This window comes from Salvelinus sp. IW2-2015, linkage group LG10, assembly GCF_002910315.2.
Source record: "Salvelinus sp. IW2-2015 linkage group LG10, ASM291031v2, whole genome shotgun sequence".
Classification (NCBI taxonomy): domain Eukaryota; kingdom Metazoa; phylum Chordata; class Actinopteri; order Salmoniformes; family Salmonidae; genus Salvelinus; species Salvelinus sp. IW2-2015.
In genome coordinates, this window is record NC_036850.1 from 14,728,581 (window position 1) to 14,740,855 (window position 12,275).

Sequence of the window (12,275 nt, forward strand, 5' to 3'; positions counted from 1 at the left end):
AATAACTAGGCTTTACACTGTTCAGGCCTAGCAATGTTCCTTTATAGTGCCTTCTTCCCGCCAATTGACTGACCCCCCCCCCCCCCCCCCTTGCGCAACGCATACCCCCAGATTATTATTATATTTTTTTTTTTTACAATACAATCGTATATCAGTGATGTTTGGACAGGACGATGTGTCATTCCAGACATCGCCCAACCCTAGTAGACACAACAGAGCTATAAATAGATTTCAGGGGTTTGTTCTGTCTGTCCATGTTTAGAAATACTTCAGCAGGACGAGGAGGAGAAGGAGATCCGGGCCAAGCAGGATCAGGAGAGGGACTTCCTGCGCCAACAGATGCATAAAGAACAGGTCTGTCTATGGGATGTCACATCTCCACAAGTCCCTGATCCCTTCTATGTTGTACTTGTAAACCATAATGGATAAGCAATTTAAGTTAACATACCTTACTTGAGGCTGGAATGTCTTTAATATCATGTTTCTTTGGTTCACTGTAAATATATTCCTTTATAACAGTGTGACTAACCCACTGACCTTGTTTCCTGCTGCACCACCAGGAGGAGAAGAGAACCAAGCAGGAAGAGGATCAGAAGAAGCTGCTGGAGCAGAGAGCCATGTACGTGGAGAAGACCAAGGGTCTGCTCTCCTTCGCCGATGGAATGAAGGAGGAAAGGAAAGAGAAGAAGAAAGGTGGCGGCCGAGTGAGTGTAAATGTGTCGAACAGCTAGTCAACGCGGAGGTTTGGGTTGATCAATGATTAGCTCATGGCACATCAGATCGATATGAATCTCAAACGCTCTAGGGTGCAGTGTGAATATATTGTTCTTGTTTCGTTCTCCCCAGCGCAAGAAAGGGGACTTTGATGAGTTTGTCAACGATGGCTCTGATGAGGACCTGCCAGTGAGAAGGAGGAAGAAGAGGAAGGGTGGCAGCGGGAGTGAGGAGGAGGGCCGCAAGAAGAGGAGGAGGTGAGACTGCTGTGGAAAGTGTTTTATTTGTAGTGACTGGTAGGAAAATGGCCTGGTGTGAGTGGCACTGTGACTGTATTTCAGACCCAACAAAGGGGGTGACGATGGCAGTGATGATGAGGAAGGAGGCTCYCGGCCCAAAAAGCAACGCAAACCCAGAGCGGGCGGCAAGAAGATCCTAAAGGTCAGTTAAATCTAGTTTGTTACTGTCTTTCTAATGGTATTTTTTAACCCAAATGACCGGCCTTAGGCCCAGAGATGTAACAGTTCTGTTCTTGTCTAGGCCGAGCCTGTGCCACCATCTCTCAAAGGCAAGATCAAGTCGAAGGCCATCATCTCATCCTCCGACTCTTCATCAGACGAGGATGGACTGAAAATTGCTGAAGACAGGTGAGGGCATAAACTCATTCGTACATGAAATGCTACATGAAAATACAACTCCGAAGGGTTTTGTGCCACTAATTCATAATTCTTTGTCTGTTGACCACCCAGAAACCCCAGAGACAGTGGTTCAGGCTCTGATAACGAGGGCGGCCACAAGAAGCGCATCGCCTCCGACAGTGAGTCCGACGCGGGCCGGAACCGCTCTGGCAGCGAAGCTGGAAGCCCCCAACGCTCCGGAAACTCGGGTAGTGACTCAGGCAGCGACCGTCCAGTGAAGAGGAAGAGAGTGCAGCAGCAGTCTGACTCAGAGCAGTCTGATAACGAGAGCAAGAGGAGCCGCTCTGGGTCGGAGAACGAGTCCCGACCAGGCTCACCGGCCGCAGCCTCTGGCTCTGAAGCAGGTTCTCCGGCGGGCTCCCCACGCCGCTCCGACAACGGATCAGAACCAGGGGGCTCTGCCAACGAGGCCTCCAACCACGGCTCTGGCTCTGACAGTGACTGAGGCTTCAAACTCAGAACTGACTTTTTTCCTACTGAATTTTATATATTTTTTAAACTGATTTTTGTAAAGGTTTTTTGTTCCGTCTTGGTTTGTACCATGAAATTGAACTGAGCACATGCAGTGTAGCTTTGTAGCCCAGAATGTGGGTTGTCTTTACTAGTTTTTGGTCACCAGACTAGAGACTTTTGCATTGATGCTGTACCTCATGTCCTTTTGTTTTGTTGATGATGGATGGAAAATGTGACTTGTAAGTAGTCTGACAGCTGTAACCCATATATTTTATATCTTAAAATGATTGGAAGAGGTGACGTCACAGAAAAATTAGTAAATTGGCCCAGAGTTGGGACAAATTATATGTAGATAATAAACAAACACAAAATAAATATTAGTTTTTTTTCTATTTCTGATGATGAAGCTGCTTGTATGACATTGGAAAACAACTTGACACTTATCTTCTGATTATGGGGTAAATGTGTTGTAATTGTTTTGGCTGCATTTTCCTTGTTCTGTGTATCAACATGCCCTCTGCCATTCCCAAAAATATTTTTGGCAAACCTCATGTCAGTCATGCTGTGGTGAATAAAATGCCATATTACAAGTTCAGCTTCAATAGTGAAAGTGTATATTTGTGCATTTTTTTAAATTAAGGTCCTCTATATGGATACAAGAAGTGCTAAGTAATCTGGTGGCACGCCTAGGTGATGCAGTTGTAAATGTATTCATAGAGTTGAGACACAGCGAGACTCCAAATACATGGCCCCATTCCGGAGGTACCACAGTGGGGTGGATGAAGCAAACGCATGTTTGACAAGAGGTCCTGTCTATGGCCAGCCTCTGGAACTGACAACACCAGATCAGGGTATGTCTGACGGGGCTGACCGAGCCTGTCTGAAGAACGTATGTTGTAGAGCACTTATCAAACTTGTTCCACGGAGGGCGGAGTATCTGCAGGTTTTCGCTCCTCTCTTGTACTTGATTAGTAAGGAACTCCKCTCACCTGGTTGTCTAGGTCTTAATTAAAAGGAAAAACAGAAACTAAGCCCTCCATGGAATGAGTTTGACACCTGTTGTGAAGGTTTTCTCAGAGTTGTCACTGTTGGTAGCCTAAACATGGTTCTGAATATGGGTACCAGTGTAGCTCTGTTCAAAGTGCAGATGGGCTGCTTAAACTAAGAATAATAAAAGCCCCTAAGGGAATGGGACTATAGAAGTAAAGTGAACATCTAGGCCTTGGCTATAGCCTAAAGTGCATTGCAAAACTCATCACAATTGTGGTGAATACCCCCAGCSCACTAAATACACTGATCCAGTGCCTTATTTAGCAGTGGACACTGTATTAACATACAACTGCTACTAATGGGCCTTATCTTCCCCTTGCAACCACTTACTGACATGCAAAAATGCTACAGTACTATATTTAAGCAATAAGGGCCGAGTTGGTGTGATATGGCCAATATACCACGGCCAAGCATTGTGGCAACGCAGATTGCCTGGATAGTCCTTAGCTGTGGTATATTGACCATATACCACAAAACCCAGAGGTGCCTTATTGCTATTATAAACTGGATACCAATGTAATTAGAGCACTAAAAATAAATGTTTTGTCGTACCCGTGGTATACGATCATATACCACAGCTGTCGGCCAATCAGCATTCAGGGGTTGAACCACCCACTTCATGCTGCGTCCTTTGCGACCTACTTCAATAAGTAAGTTTCTCTTAACCATAATTTCTTACAAAATACATGTGGGCACTTGAAGTGTTCTCCATAAGGATCAGTCCATTGCAATAAAACCCTTCAGTGGAGGAATGGTCCAACAAATAATGGTGTGACAATGTGCTATATTAAGGCAAGAACTCCTTAAAAATCAAAACAGTTACCTTCCATGGTAACAGGAATTTCTGTAATTGTTGGGCATTCCTCGTAGTCCTACCAAGAAACAGAGGAAGTGTTTGAGAGCTTGCCTTGGTCATTGGGGAGATAAATATAGCAACTATGCACTAACACAGTAGTTGCAGGACTTTATAAACCATATTAAATGGCCCGTTGCTGCTCTTGGGTTCACATTTACATACCTGAATCTCAGTGAAATATTACACAGGACAAGTCTAAGTGAACTCAGTGTTTAAATTTATTTGAAAGTTAAGCAATAGTGGTACACAAGAACATTCTTAGCAGTTACAGAACCTTACAGTAACACTTATAGAAAGTTGTACTGTACAGATGTATACCTCGTGATTTCATTAGATCATAATAAATTGAGATGATCATTTTTTWAAATCATGATAAAAACTATCAATAAATATCTGGATCAGACATTATGGCAAACAGGCTTCAATTTTTCACACGAGGGGGGGCAGAGTTAAAGTGTAACAAAATCTAATTAATTTCTCATGTTAACTTTATTCACCAATTGAAACGTTGCACTTGTGTAGTTTGAAAATTGTTGCATGAGAGCAGACCATGTGTGAGTTCATTTTGCATGGCCCGATGCCCCAAGTGGGTTAGTTTGCAAATGTTTAGACCATTCCATTGGTCCTTAAGTGAAATCGCCACCCACCTGGGGCACCGAGCCATGCAAAACCAACTCACCCATTGTTTGGTTGTTCCCTGTAAAGAAAATTCAAGTATCACAATGTTTGACAGATAGAGGGAGGTACACAGCAATGGGGGGGTTGATAAATTAACAAGGCCGCATAATTTCATCTCTCCCAGGTGATGTGCCATACATCCACAAAAGCACTTAAAAAAGGTCCAATTTTGAATTCTTACAATCAGGATATTATTGTGCAAGTAAAACTGTTTTTTTTATTACAGACTTGTGCATTAGTCCTGACTAAGTGTTTTCACTTGAAATGGAGACATTAAGCAATTCAAACCCAACACATGAAGCCCATAATGAGGAGGTAGAAACACAAGCAAATATAAACCATTAATGTTATGGTAACCATTGGATTACAGTTGAGGATTCTTTGTAACAACCAAGGGATGAGTGAATATTGCAACGACTCATGTATGACGTTGAGCAAAGTGCATCTCTAGTGTTGCTAATTGGTTAACAACAAAATAAAAGCATAGAATTCAGCAGCAGGAACGAGGCCCTTGCAATTCAATTGTCTTGAAGAAAAACAAAAGTCTAGATTCAAAGCAGCTGATACCATTGATCTTAAAAGGGGCTCTTAAAACAGATAGCAAACCATTATTACGCTTAAGCGCTAGAAAAGAGCCAAAAAGGGGGGGGAAAAACAAAACATGCATTGGTTTAACATGGCCAAAAACTTAATAGCGGAATGAAGTGTTGCAGTGGTTAGGTATGCATATCGGGACAGGGAAGGAAACAAAAGCAGTATTAAATCAATAGCATTTTTGCACCATTAGGCTTTTGGCTGGTTCTTCAGTCAGCTTCCTCCTCAGACTCTTCTTCCTCAGCAGTCTCCAGCCAGGTCAGCCACTGGTTCACCTTCACAGGGAACATACCATGAGCCAAAACAGAGATGCATTACCCATTTCTGTGGTGTATTTCTAGTCTAATAAAAAAGCCAGTTTAGTATGCACCTGCAATGGTGTGAGTTGCAATACAAATTGTCTGGGAGTAGAAATGTAATTACCTGGAATAATGCTTTCCCCTTCCCAGGAAACTCTTGAGTTATGTCTTCTTTCCATGCAAGGAAGGCTTCTTCTTCAATGATTTCCATATCATAGAAGTGGACAAAATAGCGCAGTAACATGCCTAGAGAAATAAAACCTATATTTTAAAAAACCTGTTTGAACAAAACCCTTCTAGGCAAATGTGCTTGCATAAAATTAACCCAAGTAATAATTTGACCCTGTGACCTGTACATACCTTTAGGGAAAGTTTTAGCATTGCAGTGGACCTGCAGTGCGTAGAGGGCACTGACTTGCAGATCCTGGTGATCATGCAGGAACTTCTGCATCACTGGCTTGAAGGCCAGCAGCAGCTGCTTCTCCTGGTCCAGCTGTTCTTTAGTGGGGGCTGATAACTGGTCTTCTTCCTCACTCGCATTTATCTCTTGGGCAATGTACTGCAAGAAACTGGAGGGGGAGGGGAGAGAATTTAGACCTAGTCTTAATAACATGCATCCCAAGATGCATAACCACAGAACTGTGCAATGTTGGGCATTAGCTCTTTCCCCATACCTGGTCATGAGGATGTTGACGAAGCCCTTGTCAGTGTGGAGCTTAGGTGAGATGTTGTCCTTGATCCACTTGTAGATGCACTGGGGAGAGGGGTCTGCTTTGATCTGCTTCAGCAGTTCCTTTTCCAGCTTCATGAGTGGGAATAAGAAGCTCAGGCCTTTGCCCTCCAAGATCTCCAGCATGCGATCCTTGTTTTGGTCGATTTCTGCAAAATCACAACAATCTTGTTCAAATGTGAAAACTTGATAGAGCTTTCTAGGCTAAGGGTTTAGGAGAGGTTGACATACCAGGCAGCATCTTCTGCATGTTGACCTTGCTTTGCTGGAATAGATCGGTGAGCCACTCACGGTCCTTCAGCTTGGCAGTCTGTTGCAGACAAAGCAGGAAGAGGGGGAAGTGGGTGCCATTCTCCAGAGGGTGGGCTAGCTCGTCCATGTTCACCAGCTCTGCGATGATGGCTCGCGCCGCAAACTGGGCCAAGTAGGACTTCACCAGAGGAATGTCCACTTCGATCTTGGGACACTGGTCCAGAACACTGAGAAAAGCCTGTAAAAAAGTACAAAGGCATGTGGTGTAAATTCACTGAACAGTAGAATCGTTGATATCTTACAACAAAAGCTCTTTGCCATGACTGGCCGACTGACCCGCATGAAGCTCTCCCCAGTAACAAGGCCCTCTGTGCGGAGTGTGTGGATCAAGGTGCTGGCATGCTCCTTGTCTTCGTCTGGACAGTCAAGAGAACAGATCACGATCTTGCTCAACATCTCAGGCAGGAAGTGTTTGGGAGCCTTCATCTCTCTTACACCGTTCACAGCTTCATCAATGTTTTTGCTGTTCAGGTAATCGGTCACTATGGTCTCCTGATAAGATATAATATGGACAAAGACTGTTAGCTTTCGGAAATTCTTCTATGGGGCAAAAAGTATAACTTCAAGGAGTTCCTTGAGATTGTAAAGTGGAACATACGGTCATCTTAAGCAACTCTTCCTTTGCAGGAGGCGGTTTCTTGGTGGTCTTTGGAGGTTTTTCCTGAATTGGAGGAGGGTTGGTTTTCAGACCAAGCAGAGGAGGCTGAGGAATGATAAGACCGTTTAGAGTGGGCACAGACTTTAAATACACATCAACTCCAGCTGAATGCTATAAAAGCAGTATGCGTGTTTGTCTTTACCTGTCCCAGTGGTGGCGTTTGAGTGCGTGGAGGTTGAACACTTGGAGGAATCATTGTTGGTATCTGCGGCTGCAACTTTGGCACTTGGTTTGTGTTGAGAAGGAATGACTGTGCCGGCCGTAGGCTGATCTAAGAGGGGAATAGAGGGTATTATGCATTGTTCTCATCTTTTGCATTAAAGTGTTTTGGCTTGTTGCCTGTGCAAACGGTGGTTTAAAAGAGTGGGTATCTACCAGGTGTTGTACCTCATCAGCGTTGAGCGATCCTTTCTTGATGAAACGCGGCGCCATGTCCTTAGACTGAGCCTGCTGTTGCTGGTTCTGGAAAATTGGATTCTGCCCCTGAGAAATTTTGCAATTACTTTGGATGCAATGCCATATCCATCAAGATTTGAGCAGTTCAAGAATACTAAAAAGCTACTGCTTTTAGTAAAGGGTGCAACTTTCACCTGGTTAGATTTGATGAAGGGCTTGCCTCCCATCTCAAACTGAGACTGGGTAGCAGGGGCTGTGTGCCCACTGTGGCCGTTGAAGAGTGGGTTGGTGCGGTGACGGCCCATGGTGGGCGAATACCGGTCCTGAATCACTCCGGGGCCTGTGCCGATCCCACTCCCTAGTAGCCAGGACACACATGTTAAACGTTGGACAACATGACTCGAGATGGACAGCAATAAATTCAAACTACTCAGGAGCGTCATTCATGGATGTACCTGGCATCTGTCCAAACATATCCGCCAACCCTCCAAGAGTTTCCCTGTCAAGTTTCATCCTAGGCATGAAGGGCCCCTCCAAAAAGAAGTCAGTCCTCATTCCCTGGGCCATTGGTGGAATAAAAACACCCAAATCCTGCAAGACACAAAGCAGACGTGTATTAAGACACACCGTGGCATTACAGATTCATAAGATTTAGCTGCACTTAATAAAGAATGGTTAACTAACTTTTACTGCTTCCTGACGAATCTGGTTAATCGTCTTTGGTCCATTATCGATAAAAGCTTTGCGAGCCACCCAATTGTTCTCTCGCAACTCCACTGAATCCTGCACCAGGAAACGAATCCTTGCCGGCAAGTCCTTGTTGTTCATTAAGGATTTCATACGGCCAAAGTACTGATRCATTAAAGACTGCAAGAGAAACAAATTAGTCACGCCCAAACGGAAAATAATATTAAGACACTAAATAAAATGACTCAAGAGTATATGCTTACCCTAGCCTTTTCATGATCGAGTCTAGGCCCCACTGTTCTCATTATCTGACAGAGGCACTCCAAATCTTCCCCCATATCCTTAAGTTGGACTCTCTTCTTCTTTTCCAAAAGCTYAAATAAAGACYAAYGAWTWGTTAACATGCATTTCATATGGTTTAACATTGTAAAAACAGTACTGATGTATTCGACTTACTGTTTTGATGCACTTATGAAGGATAGATTCATGGATAAGATCGAGTTTGCCAAGTTCCCCAATGAATTTGATATTGCCCAGCATCTTAAACTTGGCAATGGCATGCTGCTCCTCTTCCTCAGAGGTAAGAGGGTTGTCATGTTTGTCATAGACTGAGGGAATAGAAAAGAGCAAAGGTTAACACAATCAACCACACAGGGCACAGAAAATAGGCACATTTTTTCAAATGTTCACTCACTTTCAACATTTCTGGCGCGGTTCTCAAATTCATCTTGAAGCTTAGAAATCAAAAGTCTCCTGAATGTCTGCAACACACATTGTTTCCAAATGAAAAGATTAGATGGGGGAGAAGAAAAAAAACATGATACAATTGTCTATAATAGTAGTAATCAATCTGTGATGAGGATGACAATGATGCTTACGGTGCTTTGTTTTTGTGACGTTTGGATCTCTGGCGATGGGCCGTCAAAGTTCGGTGCGTCCTCTGCCAAGCGCAGACATAGCTGTGCATAKAGCGAGCTATACTTGGGCTCTTCGAGGGCTTTGTCAACAATCTGTTTGAAATGGGGTGATGTACACTGAAAAATATAGCCGTTTTCCACTCGATCAATAATAAACATTAATGCACAGAGCTAAGAAATAGATTTTAAATTACCAACAAGATCACTCCTTTTAGGACGAGTTTTGAATCTACGCCCACATTCAGGAGCTCAAGGCATAGCTTGTCAAACTTCTCAGGGGTCAGTTTATTAAGTATGCTGAGGATGGAAAGAACAGGAAAGATGAAAAATACTGCATTCTGAAGACAAGGCATTATCTGGTGTTAGAAAATAGCACCACTAACACACATTCACTGAAATCTGCTGACTTGCAAATGGGCCAGTCATTTCTGGTGGCTTTTTTTTTTTTGCCATGGGGCGCAACCAGATTCAAGTTGGCAAACAGCCTACAAGATTACATTTATTTGAATCTAATGTGTGTAGCCACAATTTATTAGGGGATTACATACCCTCTCACTTTCCTGAAGATTGCATCATGTCGTTCTTTTTCATTGGAGGCATTGGCATCTCGTCTAGTGCTTCGTGAAGGAACCCATCTCTGAACGCTAGATCCTGGGGCTTTCCCCAGGAACTCGCTGCAATTAACAGCATTAGTGACATCTGAAGTAAGATTGTTTGGAGTAACATTATGTTTTGGTAAATTGGCTTGAATAGTACCTGTTGCCGACAGTCTTGGGATGGTACTGAGAGGCACCCCTACCTCCTCCCCCACCCGAAGAAGCACTGTGGAACAAATATGATTTACTTGAAGAATAGTGTGAACAAAATGACATAACTAGGACTACTAAAGCTATAATCTAGTCTACACTATGTGAGGGATATCAGTAGGAAGTGAAACAACGACCTATGAGGTCTAAATTGCATTTAGCCCGAAACAAGTTACAATCTTACCTGAAACGAGAAGCACCCCCTTCTGCAATCACACTCTCCACTTTGGCGGCTTGACAACGATGAATTCCCGAAAATAATAATATTCAATGGGTGGYGGTAGGCAAAAGCGACCTGAAAATGCATTTTTAGAGTACAAAGTAAATTAATAAATTGACGCATGGCATACACTTCCTGCTAAAGCACAGAGCTGGCTAGCTTCACTCGCAGCTAACGCTACACATCCTTTGTTGTAAATGGCCAGTAACTAACTACTGGTAGCCTGACTCATTTAGCTAACTAAACACATGGCAAGGACTTTGTAATACTGAGATTCCGAATCCATGGCATGTTAACCCATCCATGTTTGTTTTGATCAAAAGTGATAACTAACTACCTAGCTAATTAATTATTACCGGTAACTAGCTCATCATTTCCTCTCTGCCTGTTGGTTGTGGTGGACTAGTTAACTACGTTAGCTGGCTAGCTAGTTAGCAAGCYGTCATCACTTTCAACATTATTGTCAGCTGTCTTGTGATACGATTTCAACATTTACAAAGTTGATTAGCTAGCCAGGTAGCTGCCATCATCATGTTTCATGAAAATAACAATATGCCGGTTCTGTGTGCAAGTGCTTAATATTAGTAGTATATTACCAATGGAAAGACTCCATCTTCTACTAATGTGACGTGATAAATTGTAGTTAAAACGCTAGTTAGATTACAGACTGTTATCCAGTTAGCATACGCAGGAAACGCCACATTGGAAAGCTAGCTAGCCAAGTAGCTAGCTAGGCTAACAATCGGAAGCCATTTTAGAACAGTTAAACGGCCAGTTAGCCAAACCTAAAGTTAAATACTGACTAGATGTAACGATCATACCTTCACCGAAGGAACGTCAGTTTTGTAGCTTGTGGGGTTTCCAAATGTGAGAAATAAAAATAAAGAAGGAAGGACCCTGTTTGGTCGTGGTTAATTAACTGGAAATACTGAAATAAAAAGCAGTGCGTTCCAGGACCAGACCTCGCACCSGTGAGAAGAATGCTGACTGTAATCTACGTCATGCGTAGATGGGACTTTATTTACTGGGCTGCCAGCCTTTGTATCACACGTAAAACAGAATCAAATACTCCCCTCTCAAGATCACCCACATATATATATATATCTTTTTATCCCTAAAWAAAAAAAAATGTAACATGAGTTTACTGGGGGAAATACACGCATTATGTATTTGTGTTGTATTCCTGGACTGAATTCATAAACTGCATTCTCTCTCAATTGTTATAAAGCCTTTTATATAAGGTACAACCCCAAATCCGTAAACACGGGCACCCTCATAGATATCATCTTAACCAACCTGCCCCTCCAAATACACCTCTGCTGTCTTCACCAGGATCTCAGCGATCGCTGCCTCATTGCTTTCGTCCGTAATGGGTCTGCGGTCAAACGACCACCCCTCATCACTGTCAAACTCTCCCTAAAACACTTCAGCGAGCAGGCCTTTCTAATCGACCTGGCCCGGGTATCCTGGAAGGATATTGACCTCATTCCGTCAGTAGAAGATGCCTGGTTATTCTTTAAACGTGCTTTCCTCACAATCTTAAATAAGCATACCCTATTCAAAAAAATTAGAACCAGGAACAGATTCACTCCAGATCTGACTGCCCTTGACCTGCACAAAAACATCGTGTGGCGTACTGCATTAGCATCGAATAGCCCCCGCGATATGCAACTTTTCAGGGAAGTTAGGAACCAATATACACAGGCAGTTAGGAAAGCAAAGGCTAGCTGTTTCAAGCAGAAATTTGCATCCTGCAGCACAAACTCCAAAAAGTTCTGGGACACTGCAAAATCCATGGAGATTAAGAGCACCTCCTCCCAGCTGCCCATTGAGGCTAGTGAACACTGTCACCACCGATAAAWCCACGATAATTGAGAACTTCAATAAGCATTTTTCTACGGCTGGCCATGCTTTCCATCTGGCCACCTCTACCCTGGTCAACAACCCTGCACCCCCCAGAGCAACTTGCCCAAGCCTCCCCCATTTCTCTTTCACCCAAATCCAGATAACTGATGTTCTGAAAGAGCTGCAAAATGTGGACCCATACAAATCAGCAGGACTAGACAATCTGGACACTCTCTTTCTAAAATTATCAGCCAAAATTGTTGCAACCCCTATTACTAGCCTGTTCAACCTCTCTTTCATATCGTCTGAGATCCCCAAAGATTGGAAAGCTGCCGGTCATCCCCCTCTTCAAAGGGGGAGAC

General features: G+C 43.4%; 2 protein-coding genes across 2 annotated transcripts in view; one reads left to right on the top strand and one right to left on the bottom strand.

Annotated features, from left to right (window-relative positions):
* The window catches only part of LOC111969343 (RNA polymerase-associated protein CTR9 homolog), a 10,444-nt gene extending 7,984 nt beyond the window's left edge, over positions 1 to 2,460 (top strand). The window contains exons 10-15 of the mRNA XM_070445301.1: positions 277 to 354; positions 561 to 704; positions 847 to 971; positions 1,056 to 1,155; positions 1,255 to 1,361; positions 1,464 to 2,460. Of these exons, the coding sequence (XP_070301402.1) occupies positions 277 to 354; positions 561 to 704; positions 847 to 971; positions 1,056 to 1,155; positions 1,255 to 1,361; positions 1,464 to 1,857 (948 nt within the window). The 3' untranslated portion in view covers positions 1,858 to 2,460. The remainder of the gene's footprint in view (positions 1 to 276; positions 355 to 560; positions 705 to 846; positions 972 to 1,055; positions 1,156 to 1,254; positions 1,362 to 1,463) is intronic.
* Positions 2,461 to 4,512: 2,052 nt separating this feature from the next.
* LOC111969112 (eukaryotic translation initiation factor 4 gamma 2) lies at positions 4,513 to 10,115 on the bottom strand (the record flags this gene model as incomplete). Its single annotated transcript, XM_023995055.2, has 20 exons — positions 4,513 to 5,318; positions 5,467 to 5,588; positions 5,703 to 5,911; positions 6,017 to 6,221; positions 6,304 to 6,562; positions 6,661 to 6,876; positions 6,983 to 7,087; positions 7,185 to 7,313; positions 7,430 to 7,525; positions 7,633 to 7,796; positions 7,894 to 8,029; positions 8,123 to 8,305; positions 8,389 to 8,499; positions 8,582 to 8,733; positions 8,820 to 8,886; positions 9,004 to 9,135; positions 9,237 to 9,339; positions 9,591 to 9,716; positions 9,799 to 9,864; positions 10,033 to 10,115. Coding segments are annotated over 20 exons (2,730 nt in total), but the record flags the coding sequence as incomplete, so codon positions are not given.
* Positions 10,116 to 12,275: the final 2,160 nt, after the last annotated feature.